Source organism: Hyaena hyaena, unplaced genomic scaffold (genome assembly GCF_003009895.1).
Source record: "Hyaena hyaena isolate Hyena2069 unplaced genomic scaffold, ASM300989v1 scaffold_39, whole genome shotgun sequence".
NCBI lineage: Eukaryota > Metazoa > Chordata > Mammalia > Carnivora > Hyaenidae > Hyaena > Hyaena hyaena.
This window is the reverse complement of record NW_024080671.1, coordinates 5,422,156-5,440,649: the sequence shown is the minus strand read 5'-3', so window position 1 is coordinate 5,440,649 and position 18,494 is coordinate 5,422,156. Positions and strand designations below refer to the sequence as shown.

The 18,494-nt window shown below is 56.6% G+C and overlaps 1 protein-coding gene across 7 annotated transcripts; it reads right to left on the bottom strand.

Moving 5' to 3' along the window:
• Positions 1 to 985: 985 nt before the first annotated feature.
• On the bottom strand, positions 986 to 18,113 carry GPRC5C (G protein-coupled receptor class C group 5 member C). 7 transcript variants are annotated; one of them, XM_039229827.1, is made up of 5 exons: positions 18,063 to 18,113; positions 9,696 to 10,778; positions 7,064 to 7,158; positions 4,345 to 4,494; positions 986 to 2,422 (listed from the first exon to the last, which is right to left on the bottom strand). In XM_039229827.1, exons 2-5 carry the CDS (start codon positions 10,744 to 10,746, stop codon positions 2,390 to 2,392), a joined length of 1,329 nt encoding a protein of 442 aa, XP_039085758.1. In that variant the 5' UTR covers positions 10,747 to 10,778; positions 18,063 to 18,113; the 3' UTR covers positions 986 to 2,389. The 7 variants fall into 7 exon arrangements, with proteins under 7 accessions (XP_039085758.1, XP_039085756.1, XP_039085755.1 ...); XM_039229825.1 differs by lacking the exon at positions 18,063 to 18,113 and adding an exon at positions 17,149 to 17,448; XM_039229824.1 differs by lacking the exon at positions 18,063 to 18,113 and adding an exon at positions 16,717 to 17,096.
• Between the last annotated feature and the right edge of the window lie 381 nt (positions 18,114 to 18,494).

Below are 18,494 nucleotides of genomic sequence, written 5' to 3'. Positions count from 1 at the left end.
ACAAAATCTGGTCTCTTGCACCTGAGCCTGATCTCCACAGACTCCATGGGGCTAGAGGAAGTGCTAGGTTTGGTGAGAACGGGTTGGAGGATCTGACCCCAGGCAAGTCACTTCACTTTTTTCTGTTTCTTACTCTTAGTGAGGTGTGAACAATTACAGGGAGCCAGTGCAAACTGGAATATGCTGGATACGGCGCTTGGCAGGTCCTCATGGGAGGTACTGATCGTCACCTGGCCCTGTCTGCTTTCCCAGGAGCACAGAATTTCGTTCAGCGGTGGCCTCCAGCACACCAGGCTGCCCCAGGACTATGAGACGGGCTGTCCTCTGTCACCCCTTCCCTACATTCCCAGACCTTGTGGGGGTGGGGGTGGGGGCAGAGCATGCATTTCGGCTGTTTTTGGGAGGCTCAGGTTCGTCCCTTAGAATAAATCCCCAACCGAGAAAAAGTTCGTTGGAATCAAACAGCCTCAGTTGGTCTAGAAAGCAAAGAGACTAGGTTAAAAATATCTATTATTAAATCCCAGAAAAATTCTCAACGAACACTCAGGGTCTCTGTGGTTGTAATTCCTCACAAGAGGATGAGGTCATTTGATTCTGAGCAGTGAGGGTCCAAACTACTCTGCTTCGAGCTGACTGGCTGGACGGTGTGCAATTTACCACAATGTTGGTCTGATATCACCGGCAACAGGTTCTAGGCTCTTCTAGTTGTTTTTCCATTCCAGGCTCATTTGTGATGTAGCTGGCCCACTTGGGGGAAGGCATGTGCTTCCTAAAAACACACCTATCATCTCCACATGGCCAAGGACTGGAGGGAACAGGGCCACTGGGTATCCCCAGGCCAGGGTGGCCTGCATCTTTCTGGAGCCCATCTTCCCACGCCTATGCACGGATCCCCGGAGGACTCAGGCTGTGAACAAACCCACATTCACTGCAGGCTGCTCTTCAGGGCTGCCTGGTGGGGCCACGACTCACAAGAGAGTATCACTTTGAAAAGCAAAGACAGTGCCTTTATTCACTGTAAGGGATCTTGGGGCCACTAACCTAGATCAAGAGAAGCCTGAGGTGCACAGAGCCCCCCCTTCCCCTCCATCAGAGGGAAGTAACACTCCACTCATGGAGCTAAGTAACCCAGCACAAGGATTGGTAATGGGGGGGGAGGGGGCGCGGTGCTGTCACACATGGCTGTATGGCCTTACTCTCCCTGCAAGACCTGTTCGCCCAATTTTGCTCTGGAAAAATATTCCAGTTAACAAAGGCACAGACTGCTGGGGGCAGGACGGTGGCCCTGGAGAGCTGTGGGCGGATAACAGGGCAAGGTGGGGTCCTGATCTTGTCCTCGCCCTCACCCCAGGCCCCCAGAGGTGACATGCGCTGAGAACTGAGCTCCAGGGTTGCGCCAGGGGAGCTCCCCTCAGACCAGCCTGCTCTGCCTGGTACCAGAGGGCAGGACAAAGTCAGGGGACCTCGTTCCCACGAGTCTGCAGCTGTACACATCTCTGTCCTTAGTGCCTCCATCATCAGGTCTTAAAGGATGTCCCCCCTCCATTCCCTGCGTGGCCATCAGGACCCTCTGCAGCAGATCATGGGAGAGAAGAGCAGTGCCAGCAGAAATCCGTACATCAGCCAAGTCCCAGTTCTGTGAGCAGCTGAGACCCCAACCCGTGTGGTCCAGGACTCTTAACTGGCCCCCGAGAATGCAGCCCCAGACCCCACCTTGTGTCTTGATGCACCCCGGCTCATTGCAGGTGGGGAAGGCATGGGGCCGTGGCATAAAGGGGCACGTTGGGAAGCACCAAAGGGGCTCAGATCCAGTGCCCACAAGCCACGCAGAGGAGCGGTGTCGCCTAGGCCTCGAGCTGAGATCTGTCCCAGCTCAGGGGCCTTCCAGGCTCCAGGTGGTGACAGGAGGCCCCGATGAGAAAGACAGGAAGGAGCCCACTTCCGCCAGGGCTCTGCTCCCAACACTCATGGAGGAAATTCACCCAGGCACAGGCGGGGCAAGCAGATGCCGGACACCGAGACAGCCAGAAGGCCCATGGGGTGAAGACAGGGCATCTGAGGATGGCCACCAGAACCACGGCATGGGGACACACAGGCTATGATTGGGGGGGGAAGGGCGTCGAGGGGGGACGGAGGCAGCCCTGGCCATTCTGCAGATCCTTGTGGCCTCAGTCACTTGGGGACCAGGAAAGGCTGGGCTGGCCCTTGGGCCCCAGCCACACACCTCGGGGCTTCACAGATAGATACCCACTCAGTCCACTGCTTCAGGGTGGTGGCCTCTGGTCCCTCCCAGCTCCAATGACAAGGAGGGGAGAGGTGGTGGGCCCTGCCCAGCCCGGACAGAGCCATGAGGACATCAGGACGGCGTGTGGTTCAGGGAAGAGGGCTTCTACCATCTCGTTTTATTTTGCGGGGACTGAGCCTAAAGTAACCAGAAAGAACAAGAGTCAAAGGGGACCCTACTGCTCGGGGCCCAAGCACTGACTTTTACTTAAAAAAAAAAAAAGTGTCAATCCCCGGGGGGCTGCTGCAATCTGACATAGAAGGGAGAAGTTTGTTTTTCTTCCGGCAACCTTTCTCTCCCTTCCAGCAGAGACATTTGTTTTTTCCCTACGACCGACCGGTGTCAGAAAATAGCTTCTGACCAGCTGGGGAGGAACATTCCCAAGCTTGGGAGGGGCGGGCTTGGCAGCCCCTTTGCAAAGCCCTGAGCCGGTGTTCAAGGGTCAAAGCACTGCGCTCATCTAGGCCCAGGCCACTGGGGCCCACTGGCCGTCCCACGGTGGGCCTAGGAAGGTGGACCTCAGGACAACCTGGCCAGTCTTGGGGTGGCCACTTCTAGAGGCCGTGTGGCCTCTCTGGCTCAGTCAGCTTACCTGTGAGAGGGCCCTGGACGGCGATACCCCTAACTTGCCTCCAAGGCCCCATCCAACCCTAAAATGGCATGATTATGGGATTCTGACTCTAGAAAGAGGACAGAATACTGTCCTGTCCACCTTTCTGGGAAGCCACGAGGTTTAAAATGAACTGATGTGGGGCCCCCTGGGTGGCTCAGTTGGTTAAGTGTCCAACTTCGACTCAGGTCACGATCTCACAGTTCATGGGTTCGAGCCCCATATCAGGCTCTATGCCGACAGCTCGGAGCCTGGAACCTGCTTCAGATTCTGTGTCTTCCTCTCTCTCTGCCCCTCCCCGGCTCATGCTCTGTCTCTCAAAAATGAATAAACATAAAAAAAATTTTTTTAATACAAATAAAAAATAAAAGGAGCTGCTGTGGAAAGAGTTTGTTCACCGTAAAGGACTGAGCAAGTGGACGTGTTATTAACTGCCCAGGAATGAAACCAACTGGAACCGGCTGACCCTTTCCACCTTTGGAAACCCACTTTGTAAACAAGTCCCAGTGCACAGCTCACTCTAACAACACGGGGCGGTGATTCTCCACCCTGTCCCCTAAAGGACCTTGACGGTCAGTGCCCCTAAGAGGGTCTGAAGTCGGCCTAGCTTCCCTTACCCACACCGTCCTCAGAGCTGTGTGATGGCGGGCCCCTGCCTCCCCTGCTCTGGCCTTACGTATGGCAGGTGGAGGGGGTCCTGGCAGAAAACTGCCCGCATTCAGATAAGCCCAGATGCTGCCTAGACCCCACACAGGAGCTGGGACCCCCGCAGTTTGGTCTGATCGCATTCGACAGAGATACCCAGGCTCAGCTGAAGAATCCTTCCCTGGGTTCAGGAGTCGGCTACTTACTTGCGTGGAAGGAAAACTCAGCAGTAGCTTTCACAGGAGCCGGATTTGGAGGGAGAAAGAGGAACACCCCCCACCCCCGCCACTGCCTGTACAGGAGGAGGCTCATTCAGTGACCAAGAGCCAGGGTCAGAAAGGACATTCCCAGAGGAAGAGCTAATAAAGCAAAAACATGTTTATTAGGCGCCCTTGCTCCTCACAGAGGAGCAAAACCCAGGACAGACACTCCTGAGAAATCTCTCGAGGTTGCAGGAATCTCTCAGAAGATTCCAGAAAATGTTGGCACTGATCGGCCACCACCCCCAAGAACAATATTTGGCTGGAGCATGAAGTGGGGGCTGAGCTCCTCAACTCTGCAAACACCGAGAAGTGGGTGGAGGGGCCCCGGGACACCCCCCATCCCCCCACCCCGGCCCAAACATTGGCAGATGGGGAGGGCTTTCCTGGCTCTGAGGCACAGTCGCCCTGAGCCACTGAGGGGGCAGGGAAGCAGGAGAGCAGTGGGCTCCTCTCCCGGGCCAGGTCCCCACAGGGCCCTCCCCAAATGTGCCTGCCTGCTCCTGACCACCGACTCAGTCCCACACGTAGGGGTTTCTAAGGACCTGGGAGTTCTTGCCGTCTTTCGGCGGTGTGGCCTCCTGGTGGCTCTGGGCCGCATACATGTCTTCGGCCCTCAGGGTGGAATTGGCACTGCCCATCACCTGGCTGTTGGCGGTGGCTCGTGGGAGGATGACGTCGTAAGCTCCTTCAGACTGGAAGGAAGGACAGGAGGTCTCACAGCCAGGTTCCGCCAGGGCGGGCGGACGCGCAGACGCTCTGCTTCCTGCAGGGCCGAGGCTGCCAGTTCCCCCTTCCCTGCTCCCCCCACCCCACCTCCAGCAGTGTCTCCACCTCTCGAAGCGGAAGGGCTGGCCTCTGACCTCCAGCCTCTTCCCTCACCCTGCAGAGCTCCAGGCCTCTAGACGTAGAGGAGGCGCCTGTCACCTTCGATGGTCCTGGGGCCTCACTATTTTCAGAAGGATCCTTTTCTCAAGCCCCCTCCCCCCTGCTCCCAACGCCTCCTGGGCCGCAGCAGAGGGTGAACCACATACCGAGTGCAACTACCTGGCTGGTACTGCTCCCAGGCTCCCGTCTCCCCAGACTCCTCCCCGGGTCCTCCAAATGGCATTATGCCCCCCCAAATGCATCAGAGCTGCTGTGTGGCTGGCCGGGGATGGCCTTCAGTTTGCCCACATTTCTTATCTTGAAGCCTGAGCTGGCTAGTCAGATGTAGAGGCTTAAAACCCAAATTCTTGGGGCGCCTGGGTGGCTTGGTTGGTTAAAAGCGTCTGACTCTGGGTTTCAGCTCAGGTCACGATTTCTCGATTTGTGAGCTTGAGCTGCATTGGGCTCTACACTGATGGTGCAGAGCCTGCTTGGGATATTCTCTCTCTCTCTCTCTCTCCATACCTCCTGCATCTCTCGCTCTTTCTCTCTCAAAATAAATAAACAAGGGCTCCTGGGTGGCTCCGTTGGTTGGGCATCTGACTTTGGCTCAGGTCATGATCTCAGTCAGTGAGTTCTAGCCCCACATTGGGCTCTGTGCTGACAGCTCGGACCCTGGAGCCTAATTCAGATTCTGTGTCTCCCTCTCTCTGCTCCTTCCCTGTTCGCACTCTGTCTCTCTAAATAAACAAACATACACATACACACACACACACACACACAAATTCTCTGCCCGGAACCTGGCTAAAGTGGCAATGGCCCTATTCCTGTGGCGGGGGGGATTCAACTGTGGGGTGAGAAAGGCCCAGAGGCACTCAGCCCAGCTCCCACACTGGAAGGAAGGTGACCTCCTGGCCCCATCTGCCCTATCGCTACGGAAAGACCCGCCACCAAACCCCTGCCACTCCAGGGTCCCAAGCTGCCTTTGGTCTAATCAGACCCTGTGCTCCTCCCTGGTTTGCACACCACCCCACCCACCCCCCCGCTCCCCTGCCCCTAGTGACTCCAGGAACATCTAGACGGGTGGTTCTCAAACCTGTGTGTGCAACAGACTCACCCGGGCAGTTTGTTAAACCACAGCCACGCTTAGTCAGGATCCAACCCAGTAGTAGCCTGGTAAAAGTTTACCTGGGGGGTGGGGGAGGGGGAGCCTTCCCCTGATTTCTGGGTGTGGGCACTCCCGATGTGGCAGATTCCACGTTATCAAGATGATGCCACTGAAGAGATGCTAACCATCAGCCCCATGACACCACCGGCCCCATCCAGTCTGTACCGATAGCAAGTCCCCAGGTGATGGTAGTGCCGGGAGGTCCGGAGACCATCAGAGAAGATATCCCCATCCATCCGGATCCTACCCCCAGCCCAGGGAAGCAGGACTCAGGTGCGCAGGTAAGAGAAGGCTGGGCAGCGTGGGGCATCCATTGAAGGAAGGACCCTGGGGTGGGGCTGGGGGGTTGGTATCCACAGCCTGGGAGGCTGTAACCAGCAGACTGTGTCTTTCAGAGACTCCTTGCCCCTCCCAGCGCCTGGCTGCAGGTTCAGCTTAGGGAGAGGGAAGGGGCTGGAGCTGCGAGTTTCAGATGCTCACTGCACCCTGCCCCCCACCCCGGGGCTCAGGGCAGGGAAGGGAGGGGTGCGGTATGAGAACACCACCCTGCTGACCTCCCTCGTTTCCGGTTCCCAGCATCCTGCCAAGGCGGGTCACTGACCTCTCCCCATAGTGACTGCCAGCCCCGGGAGGAGGAACATATATGGAGCGAGTGAGAATCTAACCCACTGTCTTCCTGTTCCCACCCCCCACTGGCTAATGGAGCATCTGGTTTCCAGAACCCAGGGGAGGTATGAGGTTGAGAGCTGCCTCCTGCCTGTGGGGGGAAGGGAGCCGTGGCCCCCTTGGGACAGCTGTGGTTGAGGAACAAATACTTACCCAGACCTGCTTTGGGGTCCTCTGCGCCTTTGGGGGTACCAACGAATGACACCTACCTACCTACCTACCTGGCTGAGACCTTCCTCTGTCCTTCCCTAAGCTGCGTAGGGCAAAGCTGGCATCTCCCACCGGCCCAGAGAGCCTGTTCTGCATTCTCCACAGCGAGGGGCCCCAGTCACCGTGTGATGCTCCATGACCCGGGGCAGGTCCCGCTGCCGTGAAGCTGAGGGCTGTATATTCGCCAATTCCAGGAACCAGACGTGAGGAGCCCTGCTCGGTCCCCTGAGCCTGATGCATCAGATGGACCAGCCTGCCTTCTCCATCCATACCGCACGCCACCCTGCACCTGCCCGCTCAGGCCGGGCTCCGAGACCCCCACAGGGCCACAGAGACCCTGGAACCCCACTCACCGGGCCTTTGTGCATCAGGGCCATCTCAGTGGGCTGGTACACACTGGTCAGCAGCTGGCCGTTGTACCCGCTGTATGGTGACACCGGTCTCTTAGCTGCAGAGACACACAGGAGTGGTCTGGGGGCTGGGCTCTCGGGCAAGGCTCCCCAGGGAGGGCACAGAGAGGGACGAGGGGTCTCACCTGCCCTGAGATAACGTCTAACGCAGAGAGGAAGTCCAGCCGGGGTTGGCCAGCTTGGAGGTGAGGTTGCAGGGGGGGCCCCTCGAAAGCCCAGCATGCCTTTGTCAGGAGCCAAGGGGAGCAGGATGCCCACCTTCCCCTCAGGCTTTCCTGCAGCGGGAGGACCACCCCACCCCACCCCCACTTCAGCAAAGAAAAATGCTCCTGTCAGCAACCTTCACATCCCCATCCGCCCTCCGGGGCCAGAGGCCAAGAGAGGCATATGGGCCCTCGGCCACCTTCCAAGATGGCCAGGCTCCAGCTCTGGCCTCGATCGCGGCAGGCTGGCGGCCAGACACCAGGGTAAGCACACCAGGGACTCCACAGCCTGAGACACCTCACGCCGTCACAAAGCAGAACTGGATGCGGATTCTCCAGGACCCCACGGTCCAGAGCCCCACTGAGGGACTGAATGCACCTCCCATACACTGGCACCCTGGCAAGTTTCCAGAACTATTTTCGGCTCCAGGAATACCTCCCTGGGCCGGGGCTGTGCTCCCCTGCTGAGGTTCCCAGGGTGTCCGAGGAAAGCTGCTGACGCACCCCAGGGGCCAGAGAGCAGGTGAGCAGCTGTCCGTCTCCCCAGGCTGATGGCCCGTGGCTCTGAGGGACCACACTATACAGGGCTGGCTTCCTAAGTGCTGGGCCAGCTCCGCTCCATTGATTTTTCCATTTAGAAAAAAAAAAGAAAAAAGAAAAAACCCTCACAGCCCCAGAAGTGTTTGCCTTGAAAGGACAAAGGCTGAGTACTACTTGGGCCTACAGCCCAGACACCGGGCAACAGCAGGGGTGGGCAAGGACGCCCCCACCCAGGCCTGCACACAAGCCCCGCCTCCCACCAGCCTAGCCAAGTGCCCCCTGCCCCGTCCCCCTCCCCCGCAAAGCACTCAGTTGGTCCCACTGGGTATGTGCACCTGCGCCAGAGGCCACCCCAGTGAGCAGATCAAAGGTCAAGTGCCAGGCAGGACAAGGATCACTCCTTTCCCCAAGGCCGAAATGATGGGCATCTCAGTTTGTCAAGAGGCAGGGAGTTCTGATTCCAGAGACCCCAGAGCTGGTGACTGACAGTCAAGCAGTTAAAGCCTTAAGCCCCCAAACATCTTAACCAGCCCAGTCTGGGCTTGGGGTCAGGGCTCTGAGACTGTACCTCCAGTTCCCGGTCGTGTCAGTGACCGGGCTGTAGCCAGCCGGCTAAGAAAGCACGCCACAGGACCCATCAGGAAGAGCAGGGCATGTGGCACACAGTAGGTGCTCAATAAAGGCTAGTGATCCTTATGACTAACAAATGCCAGAGAAATACTCTTCCCTTTGGAAACTGGGAGCTCAAGTGGCCAAGCTTCCCAGAGAATCATCCCCTGCCCACCCCCCTATGCTTCTCAAGCTGCTCCCAAAGAGGGACTTGGCACAGGCTGCAGAAGCCTCACCCATCCCTGCCTCTTCCATTCCGGGATCCCCTCAGCCTGACCCCTCCAAGGCTGTACGGCTGGCTGGGGCCCCTGGTGCTGGGCTCCACCAGGAAAGCCCCATCCCATTAACAAAGAGCCTTGACAGGAGCTTGGGAACAAGCCAGCTGGATATTGGATGCTGCTTAGACCGGTATGTGGCACAGTCCTTTTATCCAAATGAACAAAATCTTGGGGCGCCTGGGTGGCTCAGGCGGTGAAGCGGCCGGCCGACTCCTAACTTCGGCACAGGTCATGATCTCACGGTTGATGAGTTTGAGCCCAGCGTCCAGCTCCATGCTGTCAGCTTGGAGCCCACTTGGAATTCTCTCTCTCTCCCTCGGTCCCTCCCCTGCTTGATCTCTCTCAAAATAAATAAACATAAAAAAAAAAAAAGAAAATCTTAACTGAGAAGACTTTTCAAGGAAACTTTAAAGGAAACCAAGACTATGTAGGTGTATATAATAGAAAAACACGTCCTGGATGGGTAGTAATAATAGTTATGATAATAGCAATACACAGAGCTAATAGCTACTACTTCTAGAGCACTTTCCTAGTGCCAGGCATATGCATGAATCTACTCTTCGCAAGAATCCTACTTAACAGGAACCATTATCATGCCCATTTTGCAAATGGGGAAACTGAGGCCCGAGGCAGTAAACTCTCACTCGCAGTCAATGGTGGTTATCGTTCTAGGGACGGAACAGGAAAGAACTGAGTAGAAGTGGGAAGACAGCGGGAGGGTGGGGTGGGGAGAGCTTTATCTGTGGTGCTTGAAATTTTACAGTGAAAACATTCATCAACTACAGGAGTGCAGAAAAATAAACTTTTGAAGTCTGGAATTCAGGGAGTTTCGGGCAGGAAAATACAGATAATCCGAGAACCTTCCATCATGCCCAGGAGACCGGCCCTGCCTCAACCGGTGTGTAAGGAAAGACAGGCAGGTGGGGAGGGTTTTCCTCCACTTACCTGAGGCTGGCTCATCCATGGAAAATGCCTTGTTCTCCACAAACATGCTCTGACCCTTCTGCTCTTTCAGGATAGTTTCATAACCTACGCCACGGGTTGGGTACATGTCCCCCTGATAGGTTTGCTCTGGGCTGGCCTTGGTCACCTGGGAAACCTCAGGGATGACGTAGAAGAGGACGAAGGCCCAGGCATTGGCGGCAAGAGCAATGGCCAGCGTGGGATCATCCCAGGTGGGGCTGTTATGCTGTTTGTTGCCGTAGGTGTACATGACAATCCACACCACCCAGATGGCAATGGAGGTGGCCGTGGTGAGCAGCACAAAGACCCCGTGCTTGCGCCAGCGCTTGAAGCGGCCACACAGGGCAGGCCAGGCCCCCACGAAGGCACACACCAGCAGCAGCATGACGTAGATGAGCGCCATGACAAAGTCCATGTTGGCGATGGCACACGGGGAGGCTGGGGTCCAGGCAGCGCTGCCGTTGCCCGAAGGGCCACCCTCGCCACCGCCCCGGACCAGCGTGATGATCAGCCACTCGGTGTTGATGATCACCTCCACAAGGGTCAGAAGCACGGCCACGGTGAAGATCACCCAGCCCCGGGGCCCGTGGTTCTTCCGGGCCAGGAAGTTGAGGGCAAAGACGTGAGCCACCAGGCAGGAGAAGCAGATGGCGAACAGAACTCCAAAGAGGAACCGGCGAGAGGCACAGGTGGAGAAGTCCGGCTTCACCACGCAGGCAAAGACGAGGCAGAAGAGGCCCAGGGTCCCCAGCAGGAAGAACACCTGGGTTCCCAGGAGGCTCCGCTTCTTGGTGTCCTGCACGAAGGGGAGGCTGGCCACAAGGATGACGGTGAGGACAAAAGTGGTAACAATGCCCGCCCCAGCCACTGCCTCCAAGATGATGCCCCAAGCCCTGGAGCGGTCACACAGGTTGTAGTAGAGGGGGTTGAGGTCCGGGCTGCAGCCTGGTGGCACACGGCTCTGGGCCTGGGCCCCTGAGAAGAGGAAGAGAGGCAGCCCCAGGCAGGTCAGCAAGGCTTTAGGGATGGCCATCCTGGCTCCCAGGCCAGGCTCCAGCTGGGTCCCTAGAGATAGAGCGAGAAAAGGCAAAATCAGTTCTCCAAAGCCAGATTCGGACACACAGGTCACTTGCTTTCCTCCCTCCTGAACCAGGGCAGACCGTGCAAGCTGATGACGAGACCGCCCCGCTGGGCTTCAGAATCCCTCTTGACACAGAAATCCCGGGGGACGTATCGGCTGACCAGAGAGGCAAGTGAGATGAAGCCCATTTGTCATCTCTGTTCCTCGTCATGGAAAAGGAGGAAAGCCTCACTGAATTTTCAGGTTCTCCCCTTCCCTTATCCTGTCCGGTGTCCGAATATTCCCTGAGCTCTTGTAGCTTGGGTTAGGGGTGCGAGGGCTGGTGAGCAAGTCAAAACCAAGCACACCACCCATTTAACACTCTCTCTCTGCCCTGAGACTCCTAGAGTCCAATTCAACAGGCCTGACGCTGTGCCCCTCGAGTCTGTCCCTGCGATGCCCACGTCCATGGCCAATCTGCTATGCACTCATTCACGCAACACATACTTAACGAGCACTGGTGAGCTGGAGCCAGAAAAGACGAGAAGAGATGGTTCCCTTGGATTCCTCCCCTCACCTCCCTTTTCTGCCCTTCATTTGCACACGTTTTATGCCAGCTCTCCTCTTCGGAATCTAAACTTCTTTGTCTAGCTCAGTTGCTGGAGTCAAGGATAAAATAAACTAATTTCTCAGCTAGGGAGTTAATGACTTCATGTAAAAATCCTCCTATGAGGCATTAACATTTTAAAAGCAAGAAGCAGACAAGGGCAATGCAACACCCAAAGGAACTCCTCTATCACGGAAGACTTTAAGGCGCTGTAGCTAGAAGGCAGAAAAGAGATTTTTCATTCATGCCAGGAAGGTAAGCGAGGACTCTATGTACTCCGCATCTGACCAGTCCCAACAGCGATTCTAGTAAGTGCTGAGGACCAGAGCGAATACGCACCCCTGCTCTCAATACCTGCTGGATGTTCCCTGTGTGAAGTGAAGGTAAAGAACCTGGCAGGTTAAGAGACATTAAATATCCAATCAGTGAGCTGTCCAATGAGAGACTTTACATTTACCTTGAGAACACAGAATCTAAACGTTCTAAAAAGCCAAGGTCAAGGGCCCCTGGGTGGCCCCATAGGTTAAGCCTCTGACTCTTGATCTCAGCTCAGGTCATGATCTTGAGGTTTGTGGGATGGAGCCCCACATCAGGATCCACGCTGACACAGCTGAGCCTGCTTGGGATTCCCTCTCTCTCTCAAAATAAACTTAAAAAAAAGCCAAGTTCAAAAATAGTATGGAATTCACGCACCGCACATCATATCACCCCTTATGTTCAAGTAATTAGTTGGAACCCTGCCTCTTCCTCTCACTTCTCAGATCCCCCGGAAGTCTTCAGAAAGACAGCAACCAAGCTTTCCTGGGCTGATAGTGACCACTAGTGGCTCACAGGGGAATGGCATGATCCAACTCTTCCCATCTCCTTTCTTCCTCCTTTCCGGGTGGTGATACATATCCCCTTAGGTTCCCATCATCCCTAAGTTACCTGATTCTTTTTTTTTTTTTTTTTTAGTTTATTTATTTTTTTTGAGAGAGAGAGAGGAGAGAGAATCCCCAAGTAGGCTTTGCACTGTCAGCACAGTCTGATGTGGGGCTCGATCCCACGAACCATGAGATCATGAACTGAGCCAAAGTCAAGAGTTGGATGCTTAAGCGACTGAGCACCCAGGTGCCCCCCCCATCTAGTTACCTAATTTCTAACAGGTGAACAAAAAGTCCTGTATCCCACTCAATAGAAATTATCTCTCCATAATTGATAAGTAGAAGAGTATTGCTACTGATCAGGGAAAATAAAACTCATCAAGTGAAATGGACATAATAAAAGCTCATCAATTTTCACAGTCCTTTAATATATATCCTACAAGCCCCCTGAAAATACTGTAGATAGCTCAACCTTCTTAGCTACTTCATTTTTCAGTTAAGCTTACTTCCCCTCCAAATACCACCCACCATTAACTCTTAATAAACTAACATCTTCAGTGTGTTCCTAAACTGCACGGTCACAGAGCTCAGTTTCTCTTGATTTGTAACGCAAGAGCACGGTTCATTTCCCTGCATCAACATTTAAATAAGCTTTTGTAGGAGACTTTGTGTAATCGTAAATCAATAACGCATAAACCATATTTACAAGGGCCGGAAAGAAAAAAGAGCAGAGGGAGGATTCATGGGTAAAGAGGAACATTGAACCACTCCAGGGGATATAATTTGCAGATTACACGCTATGGGTTCCTAAGTATTTAACCCCATCTTGGGTGTCTGGGGCTCACAGCAAAGCAGCCAGAACTTGTGGTCAAGTTGGAGATGTGTAAAGTGAGCCCTGAGAACAGCCACCCCGATTTAGCCCCCAGGTATCTGCACGTCTTTGAGCACTTCTCCCCCTCCCCCACCTTGCTCAGGGTCCCCTTTAGAACAGGTGTTTTTCCAAATCCGAAAATATTTACTGTGTATGGGGGAGGGGGGGGTGGAACAAAGCCCAGTTGTTCTCCAAGCTCTGAAAGCTACAAAGATGAACAAATACAGTCCCTGACTTGATGGTTTTTAAAACCCAGTATGAGATAAGGTACAGACAGTGAGCACCCCACAACAGAATTTGCCTCTGGGGAGAAAAAGGTGCTATAAGACTCAGAGGAGGAAGCCTTGCGCTGAGGGGTCAGAAAAGACAGAATGGAGAAGATCTTTCAACAGTATTTTATTCAGTATCTAATCAACTTCAAGTATGAACTGAGTTTGTAAAGGAAGACTGCAGCTGGCTAGCGACAGACCAGAAATGCTACAGGGAGGGAGTTCAGGGCATTTCCCCCAAGGCTATGAGGAGCCACGGAAGGCTGTTTTTGTACCAAGGCGGCATAACCAGGGCTATGCTTCACAATTCGAATCTGGCAAAAAGCACAGGCAATCGATTTGCTGAGGGCACATTCACCCCTGTTTAAAGATCGAGGCCAAAGGTAATAAGCCATAATGGACAGGTCTGGGAGATCCTTTACAAAATAAAATCTAAGGACTGGATGGGGGTGGGAGGGCGGTGGAGAAGGATACCAAATCCCACACTACAAGTTCAAATCTGATAACAGCCATATCATTACAAAATAAAAAAAACAAACCAAAAACCAAAAAAAAAAAAACAAGCAGAAAACAACCCCGGTCGCATTTAGCTCTGCAACCCCTCTGTCACTTATTCTTCTGAGTCCATCTTCCTCTTAGAAGTACATGCCTTTACCTTGGTGGCATCCAGCAGCCTCTTAACTTCTCAGCACTACCAGTGTGGGAACTTCCAAGGAAGGAAATAGGAATCTGTTCCGTCTCTTCCTCCCCATCCTGGTACCACGCTGCCCAGCTGCCCTGCAATTTACCAGCCCCAGATGAAACAAACCACTCCCACCCTAGTACATTATTTCTCTGATTCCCCAGGAAGCGCAAGGGTGAGTGTGGAGATATGAACACACCAACTTGGGCCTAGGGCCGTGATCCGTGCACGCCAGCGGATTTCGAGAAGGAAGCTCCGAAGAGTTCTGCAACTGGTCCTTTGACCTCCAGGAGTGCCGATTCAGCCAGTCAACTATGCCACCTTTTAGATGGTGGAGAAGGGGGAAGGTCTGTTTAGAAATGGACCCAGCTCTGCCTAGAGACTCTCCCTCCTCCGGGTCCTTAAGATTTGCACTTCCCAGCTGTCTTCTGAGCCTTGACAGTTAAAATTCTGTGTATCTGGCTGGAAGGTTTGGGAGGGTACTGGACAAGACGTGCTTATCTTAGCATCACTGCAACACCTGTATCTTTGCCTTGAGCATAGGAGGCACTTAAAAAACATTCACCGAACAGACTCGGTGCCCATTTCTCCCCTGCCTTCTTCATTTTGGAGTCACGTCTTCTTACTTCAAGGTTTTCAGTGGGACCCAGAAGGGGAGGGAGAGGGGGAGCGCCTTCTGCCCCATGAATTTCTCCTACCCCACCGCTGCAGCATAGCCCGGTCTCAGATTATTTTCTGGACAAAGGGGCCCTTTTGCTTCACCTCCCTGGAATCAGTCATACAAATATTTTTAATCACCTCTGAAATCAGCCTTTCCCCAGCTCAGCCACTCAGCCCCCAGCTCTGGTCTGAGTCAGCCCAATCCAGTTCCAGAATCCCCTTCCTCCCTCTTTCCCTCTCCTGGGGGAGTAGAGAGGCCTCTGCAGAGTGGTGGGTTCAGAGGCTCAGCTGGCCCTGACTGGCTTGATCAGAGGCAGTCAGGCCCTCACCTTTCTGAAACAACCCCTTCCTCACCCCCTACCATCCACACCAAAGTCTTGAGAGCCCCTAAGGCATAGGAGACTATCCTGAAGAGGGCACCACGGGCTTCACACTGCCCTGGTCTGAATCTCGCAGGCTCAAGGATACAGAGTAAGATAAAGATACGCAGCCAGTGGTTACACTGAAGGGTGCCATGACCCTTGACAGTACCCTCTCGAAGGCACCCAAGCTCACCTAAGGATACCACAAAGCATTCTCTTTCCTCCCCTCCCTGTCTTCCAGCACTCAGCAGCCTAGCAGGAAAGATGCATGGACCCACCAACAACCCTCCCACCTCTTCCCCTTCTCCCCCAGGGCCCCCTCCCTTTCTGGAGCCTGGTAACTTTGGCTATAATATCTTACTCCCGTCCAGGGGTCTCCAGGTTGGGGAGGGAGGGGCTTCTGGGAATCTCAGCCTTGACCTCCACATCAAGTGGGCATTTGGGTCAAAAATTTTCTGAGCATTCCGAAACGTGGAAGTCTTCAGTTCAAGGGTCTGCTCTGGAATGCCACCCTGGAATGCGCCCCACCCTCCTATACTCCCCACCACCCCAAACACAGGAAGACACAAGATGGGAACCTCCAGGAGCACAAAACCCTATTGTGACACATTCCGTCCGGTGCTTTAGGATCAAGATCGTGAGCTTTTAGATGACTGGCTTCTCCAGGGTGTAAAACTGCTGGCTTCTGGATGGAGGGGCGCTACCCAGCCCTTGCGGCTGCAAAGGGCCTTGGAAAAGCCATGGTGGGGGGTGGGGGTGGGGGGTGGGGAGTGGAGCAGGGGTCTGGAAGCCAAGCTGCCAGAAGTAGAGGCTCTTTGATGGTCTGATTCCAAACTTCCTACAGGAAGATTCTGAGAATTTCCCTCCCCACTTCTTGGGGTCTACAGCGGTGCTCCCCCGGCCTTCGGACCAAGATGAGCAGGGACCCAGCCTCTGTCCACAGAAACCTGCCCACGGACACCGGAGAGGACGCCGGCCACAAGTCACTGCTGACCGTGGACTCCCGCAGAGAGGCGGCGGGAGTGGAGGGGGGCACCGAACGTGCAGTTCCGGACAGCGCCGGGCTTCCTCCCGCCCCCGTCCCCCAGCTGGCTCGGGGTTGGAAAGTTTCTGCGACCGAGCGGAGCTGGCGCGCCGTCCTCCACTGCCCGGTCCTCAGCCCTCGGGCTTCTGCCCGCACCCACCGCCAGCCAGCCGGACCCGGCTCTTCCGGGCTGCGGAGGGGAGGGCGGAGCGGGAAGGCAGGAGTCCTTACCTGGGACGCACCGCCCGCCCCACTCGGCGCAGCTCTGGGGCCACCTCCGGCACCAAGCGGGGCGCGGGCGGGTGGAGAGGGACTCCGCGTAGGGCGCGGAGCCAGGCGCAGCCCTGGCCTGGGGTGGCGGGGCCCGGGCGGGGGCTCGGGGCGCAGGGCCTGCCTCTCCCCGGGACCTGGGCTGAGCTGGCCGCGCTCGGTCGCCGGCCTCTCCCCGCACTCGGCTGTTTTCTCCGGGCCAGGGTGGGTTGGCGCCTGCATCACCGTGACATCACCTCCATTCAGGCGCTTATCGGGCGGCCGCAGCGCTCCAGGTATGTGCAATCCATTTGCACAGCAACAAAGCCCGCCCGGCCCTCCCCCTGCGGACTCACCTCCAGGCTCCGGCGAGGCGCACTTTCCGGCCAGGGAGGGAGCTGCGAGTTTCTGGCAGAGCCCGAGCGAGTGTTGTGCTGTTTACTGCCACGCCCCCGCACGCGGGCGCGCGCACTCACGCGCACTCACTTTCCGGACTCCTCTCTCCCTCCCGAAAGCGGTTTGGGGTGCAGCCCGGCACACCTCGCGCCTGGCTCTCCCGTCCCGCATGTCCCAGCGCTCGCCCACGGACACGCGCGGGGCCGCCTTGGTGCGCCTCGCCCAGCCTCCGTCACCTTCGTCCTGGCTCGCCCGAGAGCCACACACGCCGGGCACAGTTCGCTGCTCGCGGCTGGAGCGAGGCGCACACTCAGACACAAAGTCCGTCTTTGTCACGCCTTCTGCGCCCCCTCCCCTCCCCGAGCTTGCACACGTGGACACACCACACCCACCTCTTCCACGCGCGGCCCTTCCCCGGCCCCAGGGCCGCCAAATGGGCGTGGGAGGGCCACCGCGCGCGTCCCTGCTGCCGTGGGCCGGGCCCAGATCCACTCGGGACAATGAGCAAACGTCGCCCTGGGCCCGACTCCCCTGCGCCTGGGTTTCCTGCGGTCGCCCCAGACTCGGTCCAGCTCGTAGCGCGCGCTCCCCTCCCTGCGTCCCCGTTCCCTGTTCCGACTTGTCCTAATTAGCCTTCACGGTCGTGTTCCCCGAGGTACAGTGTTTAACCCGGCCCCCGCAGTGCCGGCGCTCCGGGACACGTCGGCCCCGACTCGGAGTCCACCCCTCCTGCCGCTCGGGGGCTTTTCCACCGGTTCCGGTACCCTCCGCCCCTCGCCGCTTCCCACCCCCCCTCCCTGCCCCGGGGCGGATCAGCGGGTTGCCACCCTTTCCCCTCCGGCCCCAGGAATCTGCAGAAAGGGAACGCAGAAATGGGGAAGCAAATCCAGTCTGGGACGTCCCTGGCCCTGTAAACAAGAGATTTTCCGGCCGCCTGTCCCTGGGGCTGTGGGCTCCGCGGGAGGTGGGCTGCGCGCTCTGCGGGCGCCCAGCGGGGCCTAGTTAGCCTGCACCGGAGGCCCGGAGGGGCCACGGCGCACCGCGAAGGGGGAGGCTGTTGGGCCTGGCTAGGGCCCAGGGGACGCAGAGGGAGGGCAGGGCGCCGGGTCTCCGGGGTGCTGTTCTCGTGACGCCGAGTTGCCTGGGGGATCGCCAGGCCGGTGGCGGGGCGGGCGGCGGGGTGTGTTTGCACAGCCCGGAGCGCCCGGGAGGAGGGAGGAGCGGGGGGAGGGGAGGCCGCGGGTATTGGACTGGGGGTGGCGGGTGGCAAGGTTAGGGGGAGGGCGCGGGGAAAGGGGAGGGGTACCTCCGGGGCTGTTCGAGTGCCTCAATCTACGACAGGCAGGAGTCAAACTCCATGAATCACCAGGAGCTGGCGGAGCGATAAACCTCAGGCCTGCCCCTCCCCTCGCGCACCGGCTTTTCAGACTCCAGGAGGGAATGTTTGCTTAGCGGCGGGGGCTGGCGGTGGGGCCCTGGTTTTCTAGAACCTGCCTCCGTCCCGGTGCCTTGCCCTCGCTTGCAGGTCTGGGAAGTGTGCTGATCACTGAATTGTTTCCGTTCCTTTTAAATATTCAGAGGAAGGGTGCGTCCGGCTGCAAAGCTGAAGTTGAACCGTACTCTCTGCCTCCGTCCCGTTAACTCCGCCCTCGCCCCACGTCTCTGCGACCCTCCTGTGATCAGAGGGCGATCCCTGAGTGAGCCGCTGAGTCCCTCTGGCCTCTGACCTGTAGCTTTC

Bases quoted from the DNA above. Each gene is read 5' to 3' on its own strand.
- GPRC5C (XM_039229827.1), bottom strand. From the start codon at position 10,746: ATGGCCATCCCTAAAGCCTTGCTGACCTGCCTGGGGCTGCCTCTCTTC. The intron at 7,159-9,695 runs GTAAGTGGAGGA...GTGTCTCTGCAG, and splicing joins CATGGATGAGCCAGCCTCAG to CTAAGAGACCGGTGTCACCA. The intron at 2,423-4,344 runs GTCCTTAGAAAC...TGGTTACTTTAG, and splicing joins AAGACGGCAAGAACTCCCAG to GCTCAGTCCCCGCAAAATAA.